Consider the following 16,183-nt stretch of genomic DNA (forward strand, 5'->3'; position numbering starts at 1 on the left):
ATACTTTGATCCTGGGTTATGGACACTGACAGAGGGTCATGCAAGATTAATTCCTTCAGTTTCCCACAGTACAGCAGTATTCTGCAACAGCTTTCTTGCTTTGCAAAGCCAAGTGGCTGTGATCCGATTTGGAACTGATAGTTTCTAACTATACCTCAGATATATATAGACAGTCTATATTTGCTGGTGTAACCTACCAGTTCTGCTAACCTAGCCTGATCCAGCTCTGAACAAAACCAAATTCAGCTCTTCAGCAAGATTAGGATCAAACCTCAAGAGGTCCAGCCTGAGGACACTAAACATTAGCACTTATTTTGGACTGCCAAACTCTACATGTTAGACCCATGTTATTGAATTAAGATACTATAAAGGGAGCATCTACACACCTAGGTATGGGATATAAACCCAGAATTGCAGAGTAACCTGATTACATGCCTGAGAAAATGAAACTTTGTGTTTGTTCACAATAAATTTATAGGCCACAAATTTTTTCCACTGTAGCTGTTCAATTGAAGATCAATGTGCTTGTCTTTTGACTAAGCTTGCTTGATTAAAAACAAAACTGAAGGTGGCATAGTATGACCTCTGAGAAGAACAATCCCATATCTGTGCTGAGATTTTGATGGGAGCATGCTGATAAGATCAAGTACAATAAAATGTATTGATGAGGTCAGAGGAATCCAAACAAAAAAACTGTAATAATTTTCTGTCCATGAACATCTCCCAGAACTAGGACACCAGGCTTGGATTGCCCCTTCATTCAAGAAGAGGTTCAAGACCAATAGATTTTCTTTTCAGGGATTCTCTTACTGCCAAGATCAAGTGAAATTTAAAAAGAGGTTTTGCCTTCCCTCTTTCTGATGTACAAATCAACTGATTTGAGCCAAAAGGAAAACTTATATAAAAGAGAAGATGGAAGTTTTTAAATTTATAACAATTTGAAATATGCTTTTTTTTTCCTTCACAAGAATAACCCAGTCAAAAAAGGACAGAAATAAGAGTATTTCAGCAGTCAACTCTAGTAAGACCTATTGTCCATGTGAGCATATAAACAGTTCATTGCAGGAAATTGATGAAACTCCCAGGCCTCTTTAGAAGGACAAGATGAATCACTGCAAAGTTGGCAATGTAATATAATGGTTTCATAAAGGGCAATTATGGTAAAAAATATGACATTAATTTATGTCACTTAGATTAATTTTCCCAACTCCATATTTCAAAGAATGAAAACTATTGTAAAGATTTTTAAATTCATGTGCATCTGCCTTGTCAGGGAAAAATGCATGAATGGATCAAATATTTATCCTTAGGGAGAGAGATATAAACAGAGAAAATTCTGAAACTTCCATACCTATTAAATTTGAGATATGGTTCCCTTCTTTAACACACAGACTAAGGTAAAATCTCTGGGAAACTCTCCAGAGAACCTTAGAAATATATGTTCTATGACAATTTAAATATCATTTTCCCAAATTTTCACAAACAAAAAACTCAGATCAAAAAATATTCACACATCTACTTAAGCAAATACAAAATTTCATCCTTGCTCAACAGAAATCTAAACTCTTATATGTATTTTTAGGAAATGTGTAAGTTACCATGAGGACTGAATTACAGTTTGTTAGTGGTTTCATGGAAACTATTTCCATGGTTTTCCACCCTAGTATTTGACTTCTCTGATATTTACCAGAGGCATAACAAATGAATATGCAGTTATTTCAAGGATTCTCTGAATCCAAATCCTGTCTAAGTTTGTGATAGTTTGTTCAATTGCTCATGCCTTGAACTGCTTTTAGAACTGGAACTTAGGAAATTTGAACTTCCAGATTATTTTCTCATCCAATATGTTTAAGCATATTGAAACCTTCTCACTCAAAACCCCTATCCTGTTATTTTAGGGCTGCTCATCTGTTGACAGGCATGTTTTTAAAAAATTGAAACACTTTTTGAAGCAGATTATCAGAACATTAAAAAAAAAAAAAAGACCAAAATTTGTGTCCTTAAGCCTTGACAGTGATCTTCAGCTCCTGACAGAACACAGGAACTGCCAATAAACACTCATGTATCTCCAAAGCTTCTGTCCAAAAGGGGTTGTGGTAAATACCCTTTCCCTAAATATCTTCCCAAATTCTAGCAATCAAATTTCCAGGGCATTCTTGAAGACAAGGTCACATTTTTTAAAAAAATCTCTGCTGATCTTTTCTTGTAGGAATTTATTTAGCCTTAATTTTGACCTATTTGTATTTGCAGCCTCTTTAACATTCAGTGACAAAAAGGTCCTCAGGGAAAAACACAAGTCTCCTGGCAAGATGAGAAACTAGGAGGTGAGACAGCTGCAGGCAATGTGTTTGTGTGACTCCTTCCCCCTCACTCCCATGGCACCAGATACCCTCACAGGAGTTAACAGAGATGAATCTGTGCAGGTAGAAAAAAATGTCTTTTTTTTTTTTTTTTAATCTGATATGGCAGTGATTGATATAGCAGCAGAAATCTTTTTGGAAAACAGGTTCTGTTAATAAGATCCATAAATCTTCTTGTACATACTGAGGAAAAAAATAACAAACAAACAAACAAAAAAAAAAAAAAACGAAACCATCTACCAGAAGTGAAGAACTTTGAATGTGTGCTGGGAGAAGAGCTTTTAAAAAGCAAGGAAACTTACTGGGAGCAATGTGGCACATAAGGAACAACAGAAGGTCACATGCTACTCCAGGTACTTTGTCAGCTGGGAATTACAAAACATATGAGACAACACTGCTACAGAATGTATTTGCCTGCCTGCACCTAACCCCCACTTTGGTGTTCTCAGACATCAACCTGGTAACTCACATCTTCCAGAAATGATCCAAGGAATCTTGCTGCACTATTGTAACACAATAAATGTCTTATTTGTTGTACAAATAATGTATTTTCAAAGTTACTCTGCTGTCAGCCATAAGTTAAGGTTCATCTGAGTGCTAGAAACTACCCAAGAAATATGTTATTCCGGGAATTTTTACACTTGCTCTGTCAATGACCAAATGGGACCAGAGGGTTGTTACAGTGGCAGTCCTGTTCTAGAAAACTGACCTCAGTCCTTGCACATACTCTTGCGATCTCATTATTAAACTGTAGACAAAAATGCCAAATGATATGTTTGAGTCTGTGAAATGTGGGCACCAAGGTGTCATCTATGTCAGATTTTCATCACCTTGATAGGAGCATATTGCTTGGTCAGCCCCAGAGGAGAGCAAAGTGAAAACAGATCTACCAGATCACCTCCACGCTTATTAATGGCCTGAGACTGCTTTTCCCAGCTGGGCAAATCACATTGTCAGCAGCAAAGCAAGCAGTACAATTCTCTTACAAAGCATTTATTCAACAAAACCGAGAGAGTCACTGATACCCAAGGTGATTATCAATCACTTAGCAAAGAGGCACAGCTATTGTTCTGGATCGTGTTTCACCAGGACACACTGGAGCAAATTTTTGTAACTCAAAATTTCCACTTAACTTGGTGGTAGTTCTACTTGAAAACATAACAACACCAGCACATGCTGCTGTCTCACTTGAAAACATGTAGCTGTAGATATTGTGGTAAAAAATAGTATTGCAAAAAAAGTGACTGAATATTTCCAAACACTTCTGGGGAACGAGCAGATTTTATTGGTTCATTGCACATCAATCCAAAAAATATTGTTCCACTGTGTCCCTAAGAGTGCCTTCAGATATATAGAGATATATTTCTGTATTTACCTGGAAGAAGGGAGCAAGCTTTGGATAGTGGTGATAAATACAAGAACAATAAATGCACACACCAAGTTTGATTTGAATACTTCATCCCGCATTTGAGAATACTAGAATAAAAAAAGAAAACACACACAGAAAAGTAAATTAGCTGTTAACACATGAAGTAGTTTCATTAAGCCTGATGTATATAGGATACATGGGGAAAATTAGCACAATGGACCAATAAATCAATAAACCTGAATTTTGTTTGAAAATAAAACCCATCGAATAAATTGTTAATAATCTGGTAAAATGTTTTAACCAAGACAGCAAAAATCTGTAATTTGAAATACAAAATTTTTCTGCTTTGTTCAAAATTTTTTGCTTTAAAAATCCTGAGGTAGATACCAGGAGCTGTGTGGAATACTAAACATTTAATTGCTTAATAAAATACTTAATAACCAGAGAAACCATGAATTTCCTCACATGAAGACAAGCACTGGAGTCATCTGTGACTCTGCATGCATGATGGCTCAGAGGGGTCTCTATGATGGTTAAATTGAGGCTGCTCTGCTATTTTTCCTAATTTTCTTTTTTAAAGAAAATTATCTAGTTAGGACATTCTGAGACTATTTGGGATGCTGGGATGCTGAAACTCTGTATCCTAACAAAGTCAGAGGCTCTGTGGAAACTTGGCAATATGGGCATTCTCCAAATGTAAAAGACTATTTGAGGTGCACTATTATAAAGATTTATTGAAAAAATATTTTCTCGAGCATATCAAACAACTGTGAATGCTATTAGGTTCCATTTTTAATGAAAATTACTCAGAAATGGAGTAACAGACACATGGATAGACCACAGTAGATCAGTTAAAATGGAAATACTAACCAAGTCCTCAGCTGTTATTTATCATTGCTAATTCAATTAAACTGCAGCTGTTTACAGCAGCTGAAGATTAGTCCATAGGAATATGTTTTGTAATTGTAATTCTCTATACCCTTTATGGATACCACCAAAGTTTCTTTGTATTATAAAAAATTCTGCAAAGGCTTGCCCCAGTCATTTTTCTTCCTCTGAACAATAACTTCATTTTGTTCAAACCTTTGCTATTTTAAAGGGGCTGAAAAAAAGGTTATAAGAGTCAAAGCAATATCAGATACCAGAATCTCTCTTCAGATATTTGGAAACAGAGAGATCTGCTGTTATTAATGCCTAGAAAGCATTATAACATTAAAAAAAATATATTGAGAAATGTGTCAAGAACATACACTGAGAGAGTCCAGCTTTGAACTGGATTTCATAGCTAATTTGCTCTTGAAGGGAGATCCTAGCTTAGACTTAAACTTAGACTTAGACTTAAACTTTTCCTATGTGGATCTTTGGCTGGGACATCATCTCAGCACAAACACCTGATCAAAACAGTCTCAAGCTCCCAGATGGAAAAAAAGGTTTCACTTCCGTACTCCCATTTGTCACGAGTAAGAGAGGGGGGACATTTGTTGATGTCCCTCATTTTGACTCCTCTCCTGTGATTCCACCTCATGTCTGCTGCTGGCAGTATCACTTTGGCATGATTTTTGGCCACAGGTAATTCTACTTCATTTTGCTGCTGGAGCCCCAGAGGCACTGACCCTGATTTCATGTGCAAGGAAACAGAACTGCATCAGTCTGCATAAATAATGGATCAGGGCTTTTTTCAAATAGGAAAAAAGAAAGGTACGTTCTTTAAAATATAACATGAAATCCCAACTGTTCCATAGGGAAATTAAGGCAAACTAGATGAATGAAGCACAAACATAGAATGGCCTGCTGTGTTGAGCATTATGTCAAAAGGATGGATGCTGTGTTCTAATCAGTAACAACATTGTGATGAGGAATTGTTGGCATCCCTAGGCAGCACTGACATAAATGATAAATGCAGCAGCTCTGTAGCAGTCTACCCCTTAATGACTTGGAGAAATAATTGAAGGATTCACTAAGCCTCAAGGCCCTTCAAAATCATGGGGAGGGCATGTAGCCAACCAGAGCTGTGTAGAGTGGTAGGAAGAATTGTGATGTGACCTTGTCTGCAGGGAAAACCTTCCCTGGGCACCCCACAGAGCCTCCTGTGCTGGTGTGACTTGCCTAAGAAAGGCCAGGATTCTCCTGTTGAGAATGCTGCTTATTCCTCACCTCTCTCCTTCAAAACATCTTTGAAAGGAAAGAACCAATAATATTGCAGGCTTCACATGTTCCCCTAAAGAAAATATTTGTGCACTGGGGAGTAAGATGTTTGGTCTTATCCTCCGAGCTGCTCTTTGACTCAGAGAGAACCTTATAGATGCAAAGGGAGACCAGGTTTGTTCTTCATCAAAGAAGTTTGAAAAGTTTCTGCAATATAGGAGAGGAATGGAAGAATATGTTTCAAGAAGTCTAAGCAGGAGAGGAAATGAACTTCTGGGAAGACCAAAGAAGAGACAGAGATCCAGCTGCTGATCAACAAGAGAAAAGTTGCTGGACAGGCACAGAGTTTGCCCAGCATCTCTTGCAGACCTCCTTGCAAGTGGAAGTTTCTGAGTTAAGGAAGGAGGTGATGCCTGTGGCTGCTGAGATATAGCAAGCCGGAGGAGCAAAATTGTTTTCCTACCCATGTAATTTCTATTTATCTTACCAGTCAGAAATTGTGAAACAGAGAAACTCAGATATTTAGGTCAAATATTTGAACTAAGAAAATGTGTACTTTGAAATTCAAAGCTCTTTTGATATTTCCAGTGTGCTCACCTCACAGAAAATACGTAAATGTTTCATGTCTAAGACCAGCCTGTTTTCTAATCCAAGTACAAATATGCAGGAAGACTTTGAATATCTTTATACAAACCTTTACATTGGAAACTTTCTTTAATAAATCCCTACCAGCATGTAAAATTCCCTGTCCTGTGCCTCTACTTTACCCTGTATGAAAGTATATAGTATGGATATTTAAAAATTGCTGATATTTAGGGAGATCATCATGATGATATCTTTTAATTATTGGAATAATCTGAAGTAGGATCAGATTTTCCTATGAGCCATTATATAATTGGAAATTTTAGTATCTTTTCATACTATCATCAGAAGTACCTTCCTGTGATGATCTGCATACATGCTATTTGTGAAAAAAAGCTCTAGCAAAATTGAGGGTACATTGTCTCTAAATGATATATCAAGCATTAATGAGTGAAATACAGGTTGTAATGACCAGTCAATTTCAGTAAAGAATCTATAAGATATACCAGGTGGGGTCCTGCACAAATCCTATGAAAAATGAAGGATTGCAGAATTCATATGGAAAATAATGCCTGAGAGAGGTAACCCATTCTCTTATGTGTCTGCTACTGCCTGCTGTGGAATACACACTTATCCTGTTACCACAGAAGGACAAAGAGAGAGGAGTGGCAAGATGTTCCAGTGGCTTAAACTGCAGTGACATAACAGTTATCTAAACCAGTGAAAACCAGGATCTGTGCTAGCTCCATGGTAGTTTTGTGCATGTTGATTCCAGAATTATTTTGGGATTTTTTTCCTAACCTTTTGAAATCTTAAAAGGAGAAATCTGTACATTTCCTGGCTAATGTAAACCTGATATCTGGGATTGCTTTATAGTGAAAAAAAATCAAACCAACCCAGACTGTTTAAACAGAGGTCCAATGTAACATTTCAGATCCATTCATGTCACCCCATGACCCCACATCAGGGCAGTCCTGTTACTAATGTAGGAGGAAGAAATGTAGTTTATTGTTCATGTGGTTACTCACTTTTCTGTCATTTGAGGTACAGAACATTAACACAATGTCACTGAATGAGGTAAAGGTAACCCTTCTTGGCCAGGATCTCAGCTGTTTAAACCTGAATTTGCTGTTTCCTAAATGGACTGGAAGAAGGGAGAAAGTGGTAGTAACAAGATGGGATGGATGAAATAGCTGTTTTCTGCAGGAAAATAGTTCAAATATTACTTTTTCCATGACTTCCTGAAACCTATGGTTAAACACTAAGGTTAAAAGGACAAAACTGTAATTACTGTACATGCAGGAGGGAAGGGACATTTCCCATGCTGTCCCATAAGGTAATTGCTCCTGTCCACAACAAGGAGGACACTATGATTCATCTTCCCTTAATCCACATCATTCCTCTGTATCCTGGTACATTTCCCATCACTATCTGAGCACCCTGAGCAGAAGCAAGGAGGAGCTGACCAGAGGCTGCCCAGCTGTTGGTGGTGGATGTGCCAGAACAAATAAAGCAGTGGTGACATTTTTTAGAACTTCACTCCTTCCTAATATGAGAAACCAGATTAATGTGTGGAACAGAGAGAAGACTCAGTCAACTTTGCTGAATGGATTTTATATTTCTATTGCCTGTGCTACTAGTTGGGACTAACACCTAAGGAAATATTGAATGAAAGCATAATTCTCCAAAGACTGCAGTCCAATTCTCAATTGGAAATATCTCACTGGGAAGAAAATGTACCAAATCTGCTAAAAATTTTAACTTTTAAGTAGACTTTTTTCATTCAGATGCAATTAAAAACTTTATTAATAATTTAAATCTGACTTATGTAATGTGGTGGATTAGGGCATGGATCTTATTTATTTTCTTAAATTGCATTTAAATTGAATTCCACACTATCCTTATAGTTTTTCTTTGTGGCTGACAAGTGTGAAATATAAAATAATAAGGAGTTTATTTTCTGGATATGGGTTCTGATTCTGGGCAGTGTCCTTTTACACCAGCCCATGCTTGGGCCTTGTGTGATTAAATAGTAAGGCAAGGTGAGCCACTGACAAGTTTGCTCATTCATCAAGTTGTTTGTGATCAGGCTGTTTCCTCCTTTAACCAAAAAAAATCAGATTCTTTCCCCATATTTTTTTATCTTGTATCTTGAAAAGATTAATGATCATTCATGACTTCTGGGACTTTATGCAGTAATTAATTTGATATCGGAGATCTTGAATTTCTCTTGCTCTGGGTCTGTGCCAGCTTTGCATGATGACTGCACTGAAAGAAGTATCTTCATATCTTCCTTTTCAGCAGATAATTATTTGTGGATAATTTGGTTTTGGGTGTTCTACCTTATGTCTCAGTGTAACTCCTCATGAGGAAATGCAATCTTGTATTTCTGTTTTAGCAAGCATTTGTTATTTCTTCTTCAAGATTACTAGTGCAATAAGGGCTTAGGTATACTTCAAGCAGAATTTTTCTTTTCCAGTTGGGATAAAGCTCTCATTAATCAGCCTTCCTGAGGACTAGTCTCTCATAAATCAAGTACAAATGTCTGTTTTCCAGTGGAAGTTAGAGTGTTGATGGAGAAGTGAGCCTCCATGCTTTCATTTCCCTGCTATTTTTATTTCCTTTCAGTCAAATGCACATATCATTGCAGACCTGCTGTTGCTGCACTGTCATTGCAAGTGAGACTATCAATGAAATTATTTGAGACCTGTGCAGTTTCACTCCATAACATCAGCTTTCAAGGAGTATTCTCCCATTATCTTTTCTTTTAAAACTTATAACTTACATCTCAATGTAGACTGAAAGAGAAGTTAATGAGATCATATTGCTGTTGAGGAGAAGCAAAGACACGAACCATATTTAGCTCTTAGAAACAGGTTTTTTAAGAGGGATGTTTAAAACAGAGAGTTGAAAAATTACTCTTGACTTGAAATAAATATTGCAGCTGCATGGAAGACATCAGAGGGATTCTATGACTAAATGGAAGGAACATATCTATATAAATATAGATATGTATTTTTTGAATAGAAATGTAAGTTTATTAATATGCTCAATCACCATTAGCGCCAAAGTAACCTGCCATCTGACAGAAAACTGCTTGTACTCGATACCAAGTTCAACCCAGCCAGTGGTTGTTGTTTTCAGAAACTGAGTTTGTTCAGTGTACATATTTTCCAACCAGGAAATGCAATCATTTCAGCATTATAGCACCTGCATCATGTCACTGTGTATTATGAACTCTAGCTCAGCCCCGCCTTATGAAAACTGAAACAAAATGAAAAAGAAAAACAAAGCAGGAAAAAAACAATACAGGCCAGAACCTACAACTTTTCTACTTCAGTGAACATTTATTACAATTTGAGTTGTTAATATTGCAGCTACCAAGCCCCAGCTACCTTATGCTCCAGGCTGGAGTCTTTAAACATCAGTGAAAAAGGCTTGATATGCTCTCTTCTCAATTTATCGCCACTCCGTAAGTCGATGGTGTGCTCTATTCGCTTGTTAATTTCCTCAGGCCCAGACTGGACATGCAAAGCTTGTGCAAGATGGTTTGGAAGCAGATTTATTGAATTTCTTGTTAGGGCAGCCAGAGTCTAGGGGAAAGCACATGCAAACAGAATAAACCTGCTGGTCCCCTTGGGTTAAAAATGCAATGTTTTAGTTCATGTTGCATTGCAAACCATTACAGCATTCCATGCAATTCATTCAATGAAATCTATAGAAGTGTAAAATAATAACTCTGTTCCACTAGACACATACAGTACATCAAGGGGGGAATTTTAATGCCTTCTTTTGTACAGGCTGGGAGGTTTGTTGCTGCACTGGGCATTAGGACTATATTCCACTTTCCAAATCTGATATTTAATTATTAAAGCATGCATGAGGGGAGTACACACCAAAATCACAGCAGAATATCTGACTCAATGGTGTGTTTTATTAAATAAGAATGAAAGCTATATAAAACAAAATCCACAACAAAGGAGTACTGAGGTTTTTCTTATCTCAAAGTTACTGCATGTGTGTAGTTAAGGAACAGATCACTTAGTCAGGAGTGAAGAAGGTGACATTTCTGATTACTTCAGCTTGGGTTTTCAGATATGTTCTTCTTCACTACTGGTATATTTAAGCCAATCTACATTACAGTTAGGCTATATGATTTAATTTAACTTTGATTCATATTAGTATTTAAAATATCATCTCAAATGCATTATTCCTTTGGTATTTCAATGACTAATCAAAGGAAAAATGAAAATACTTTTGCTTCACAAAGGAATTCTAGCAGATATAGTTTGAAGGGTGTTTCAACTTCAGCAAAGAGAGAGTTTGCTTTCATAAAGAGAATAACTCATTCCCATTTCATGGTACCATTTCATGGCACAAACCACAGTGAAGCAGCTCTTTCCCACTTGAATGGGAAAAGAAACTCTACTACTGTAATATTCCCAAGGGTTAAGAAATGTTAATGAATGGAAAGGATGTGAAACTTCATACATCATAGCATAAGACATTTCAGCATTATTATGGGTGGGAAATAAAATTCTGCCTGAGAAAAGTTATTCCACAGGTCCTTCCTGAAAAGACCTTCAGCTCTGTCTCCTCTTGGGCATTGTTGAATCAGGAACTCAGGATGTTCTGTCACCAGATGCCCCTGAAAAGCCAGGGGTGATACAAAATAATTTTCTGATACAAATTCTTTTTTATCACAGGATTACATTGGGCAAATGCTATAGGCAGGTTTCCCTTGTTAATATTCAAACTATAGTAAACAAACATATTATAATGAATCTGGGCAGCTCATTAAAACACAGGAAGGGTCTCAAGTACCCACTGCCAAAGCCCAGGTGACAACTTTCCTTACAATCCTAAAATCAAGTCTATGGACTCTGTAGTCACAGATAGTATTTCATATTCCATCTTATTAACAGTAATTTAAGATCCCAAAGTACAGGCAGAAAATTTTCTCTCTGTTTCAAAGTGAAAAGCAGTTTTCCTGTTTGTTTAGTAGATAAAGGGCTTCAGTAGAGAAGGTTTGGGATGACACTCAACTTGAATCCTCCCTTCTCCTGTCTAGCAAATCACTATTATCAACATTAGGAGAAAAACACAGTATAAAAGAAACTTTTCTCATGCTCAGGTTTCAGATATGTCTGAACTCATATCTTGACCTGGGAAGAAACAATCAAGGCAAGTGGATAAATGCTATATTATTACACACTGTGACACTACTTTAGTTTAAGTACTCCTATCTCTTTTAAACTGAGCTAGGAAGAAAAGCTTTTATCTATTTGTGGTGTCTGAAAGGGCATGAGTGTGTCTGAAGACCCTGTTAAAGGATAAGATCACATCAGATGGTGGTGTGTAAATTGATTCCTCAGAATTACATTGTATTTCTGTTTCTGTGCTGGAAATAAGGGTGGAGAACATCCCTAATGTTTTTGATGAGCTTTTTGTTTTATTTATACAAGGAAAATAATCTCAGTTCATCCTGTTAAGCAACTATATTTTGGTTAAAATTCAATTTTAAGCTGTGATTGATATGAAGGCTTGTCTCCTTGCTGAATGTATGAAGTGTTTTACATCTCATGGTAGATGAACATGACATATCACCACTATGGCCATGGTGCCTGCAGTATTTTGCAAAAATAGACTCTGAATTTGCATTTATATTCACAATATAACAAGGAAATTCATATTTTTGTTTCATCATTTTCTCTCCCTCATATACATGCACATACTTAAGAAAACTGCTTCCTGTGTTTATATCTAAAAGCAATGAAAAAACATCATGCAAATTATTGTCTAAAGAATAAATCCTAACCACATTTTTTCTCTTATCCCCCTCTTTGCTCTGCATCTTTTAAGACTTCTTTATGCAAACACAAAGAAATATTGACTCTTCCTATTATCTCTCCTTCACTATTGTGAGCAGCTCTATGGAAGACACAGTTATGAATTCTCCAATGGGCTTTTGAAGTTTTCTGATGCTGACAATAACCATTGATCATACAGGAACAAACACAAAATTCTTTAAAAAAAACCCCAACAAAACAACAAACCCTAGCCAAACTTGCATCTGAAACTGAAAGATTAATTAAAACAAACAAAAATAATAAACTTCCAACTTTAGACAAATTTTATAGAGACTTTAAAAGATTAGTTTTAATTCCTTTCTGGGAAGTTTTCCTGTAAAAAAGTCCAAGCACACAGTTCTCAACAAGAATGGAAATTTTTAATCTGTGTTATTTAGAAAATCTTAGGAAGGTTTTGAATTACTTTTTTCATACTGTGAGCATCATGTTTTGGAAGGAAATAGGAAAATAAAAGGTCACATGCTTAAAAAGACAGGTTGGAGGTAGGATTTACCTCAAGAGGAAGACACCTAAATGAGGGTGTGTACAAGTTTGGTGTCTACCTGCTCGGCGTCTAAACTTCTGTTTCTTCCAATACACACTCCAGATACTTTCAGTTGCCCAATCACATGTAGCTGTGGTCAGCAGAGATGCTTTGGGGACTGGACAATAGTCAGGAGCCAGAAAATGTGGAACAAGACACAGGGACACCATGGTACCACTGGTCAGTGGTGAGCACAGCTGGGGAGTGCTGGGGCACCTCAGCACAGAAATAACAACAATAATAACAATGGGGCAGCTGCAACACACGGGTACCTTGGCTTTGAACTGATTTCCACCCTTTTCTTTAGACTTGTCTGTCATCTTGGCAGTCTTTTAGTATAGTTTCTATGCTCACTATTAAGCTTTACTACAACCACTACTAAGGTACACCTATAGAATACAGACATTTTAATATGCTGTTTTTCCTAATTCACATCCTGACAGGACCATCAGGTGCCTCCACCAGCACATCCAGTGACCATGTTATGCTTTCAGCTACTCCTTTTCTAAGGTACATGGAAGAAATCCAACAGTCATTAATTCATTCTAGATGAGGAGGTCTTTTCTCTCTTGAAATAAAATAATTTCTGTCCAATTTTCTTTGCTTTAAGAAAGAAGCCAAGACACTTGTTTCACTACCAGAAACCTCCATTTATATTTGGCATGTCAAAATTTCAGACAAGAACTTGCACTCTTGGCTTACCTCACAATCAAAGCAAGGGCACATAGTGATAACTGGGCTATAGGTGTAGTTTTTGCTAATATCTGTGACTGCCTACATAAAAAGTGGTTATTTGTTTCTTACTCACACAAACACATCTACAATTCACTGATTCAGGCTGTTCATAGAACACCAGTTCAAGGTAATGAGTGTGTGTTGGGATAAATTGAGTTTAGCTTAAGAATACCCTAGAGATTTCTTTTCACATGCTTCCTAACATAACTAGAGTTAAAAGTAAGATACATGTGATCAATTGCTCAAATTTTGTTGTAATTTATATTGGGTAAAGAAATAATTTAAATTCAATTGGCAAATATTCAAACATAGAGAGTGATTCACTGTTGGGTTGCTGCTTCTACAATTCTCAAAGCCTGCTGCTAACAGTGACCTTTAAGCTGCTTAATTAGTGTTATTAAATGCTTATTCTGTCCAAGACTGACACACCTCTGGAAAATGCTACTACATCCTAGTATAATTTAAATCCATCATCTGAATTTTTTAGCTAAAATACATTATTTATGAGCAATACTGCCTATTGTCTCAACTGTAAATTAAAAATTACATAATAATTGAATCATACATGGAACATCAGATTTTTAAAATCCTGTCTCCACCAAAAGGCTTATTGTTAAACTGTGTAATATAAAATTACAGCTTTTCCCAACACCACTTCAAATTCTTTAAAAAAACCTGTGAGAAACTGTTCTAAAAGTAGATTGTTTATTGCCATAAGAAAAAAAAAAAAGTTTTAAAGAAGCTGTTAAGCTATGCCTACTTCAATTACTTTCAAGTCCTTTTTACTAGTACTAGGAGTTGTTCAATAATTGGATAAAAATGGATAAAAAAATAATCCTTTATTTTTTTATTTCTCTTTGTTAACATCAAGATCAGGTTTAGCTGGGAAAAATGACCAAAAAAATGAAAGCCTACCCTGCCCAGATTTCTTTGGACTACAGAAATTGGAATATCTTAAAGGGAAAGATATAGAGAGAGATCACAAGATATTGACAGCAGCATGCACCCATATCTCTATTCCTAATGAAGTGACAATATAGAGACAGGTCAACAAAATACAGAGAATACTGTAAGGCAGTGTACATGCAGATGCACAGATGTACAGAACACATATAAAACAGGTGTTTTATATAGCAGCAAACTGTGCCATGCTCCAATTCAGTTTGAAGAGATGAAGCTACTGCTGTGGGCTGACTGATTGTGAGATTTTATCACTTCTGAGCACATTTGTAAGAAGCAGAAGACGGTTGACAAAAGCAAGACCTCCACACAACAATGTTCAACAGACAGTTCAGACAAGTAGGAATAAGGGTGTGCAGCAGAAGAGAGGATCTATCATGTCATTACAGATCCCTCAAAGAAAATGAAGGAAAACTTCAGCTGACCGGGGGTTATAAAGACTCATCAATCCTCCAAGTGCAGTGGGAAGAGTGGAGTCTGAGGGCATTTTAACCTTTGCATCTTTAGTTCCTCTAAACAATAATGATTTTTTTTTACCATACAAGGATTGTTGGTTCCCAGGCTGCTGCAATCAGCCATGCAGTGATTTTGGAAAATATCTGATCAGGAGAAGTTGCTATAATTTCATATTTCTATTGAGCTACAGATGTCCTTAAAGTCTAACTCATCTGCTAGCGAACTTTAATTGTCTCTTAGAATATGAGTTTTTAATATTTTTTGTTTAAAAAGTGAGACATTAAGAACCTGATTTCACAAGGTGTTTTTTGTTTTCTTCCCTCATATGTCAGTAAACTACTTTATGTGTTCCCCTGGGAAAATGCCCTTTCCCTCATCCTTTTAATTTGATGGCCCTACATTGAAGCTATGCAATGAGATAAACACTCTCACTAGAATGTTCCAATAGTTTAGTAACATTAGATTTATTTTTAATTATTTTGTGGAGTGGTTCAATTAAAACTAAGCCATGCAGCATTTAATTTCAGTTGGGAAAAAGAAAAAAAAAACAAAACAGTGAACCCAAAATCTCTGCTTCACTGGCATTTTCCCAGTTTAGATACATGATTTTTCTGCCTTGAAACGATTTGTTCAATCCTCTGCTGTTACAGTACATGTTAGAATAAAGGTTAGATATGAAGTTTCCTCCTCTGAGGCCTCCATTGTTGAAGTGCACTCAATCATGCATTCATCTCAGTGACATTAAAGGAAGTTTGACTTACGTTTTGTTTTCCCACTATGTTATCAAATGGGAGTTCAGGGCTCCAGGATCCCTCTGTAAATGTAGCTCCACTGTTTCTCCTGTCAGAGGAGCTGACAGCCTCTTTCACAATATCTTCAGGTAAAGTCAACAGACTCTCCTCAGGCTGTTTAATTAAATAAGTCTCAATGTTATGTTTCCTCAGGAATTCATTGCGCTCTTTGCCGTGCCCTTCTTCAACTTTATAATCCCCGTTCAGGCAGTCCAGAGTGGCTTTGGAGATGTGAATCCTCCTGCATAGGTGAAATAAGTAGTAGCAAATACTGATTGTGCTCTACTATGCATATGTTAGAAGGAAGCTTTGAACTCTATATTGTTTAACATCATGCATAAACACAAGGTTTTATATTGCAAACAATGAAAATTAAGTAGTGCATTTAAAAA

The 16,183-nt window shown here is 36.6% G+C and overlaps 1 protein-coding gene across 1 annotated transcript in view; it reads right to left on the bottom strand.

Annotated features, from left to right (window-relative positions):
- The window catches only part of ADCY8 (adenylate cyclase 8), a 115,509-nt gene that overhangs the window by 25,647 nt on the left and 73,679 nt on the right, over positions 1–16,183 (bottom strand). Inside the window, 3 exon segments of the mRNA XM_058805544.1 lie at positions 3,736–3,836; positions 9,852–10,049; positions 15,762–16,032. Coding sequence (XP_058661527.1) covers positions 3,736–3,836; positions 9,852–10,049; positions 15,762–16,032 — 570 coding nt within the window.

This window comes from Ammospiza caudacuta, chromosome 1, assembly GCF_027887145.1.
Source record: "Ammospiza caudacuta isolate bAmmCau1 chromosome 1, bAmmCau1.pri, whole genome shotgun sequence".
NCBI lineage: Eukaryota > Metazoa > Chordata > Aves > Passeriformes > Passerellidae > Ammospiza > Ammospiza caudacuta.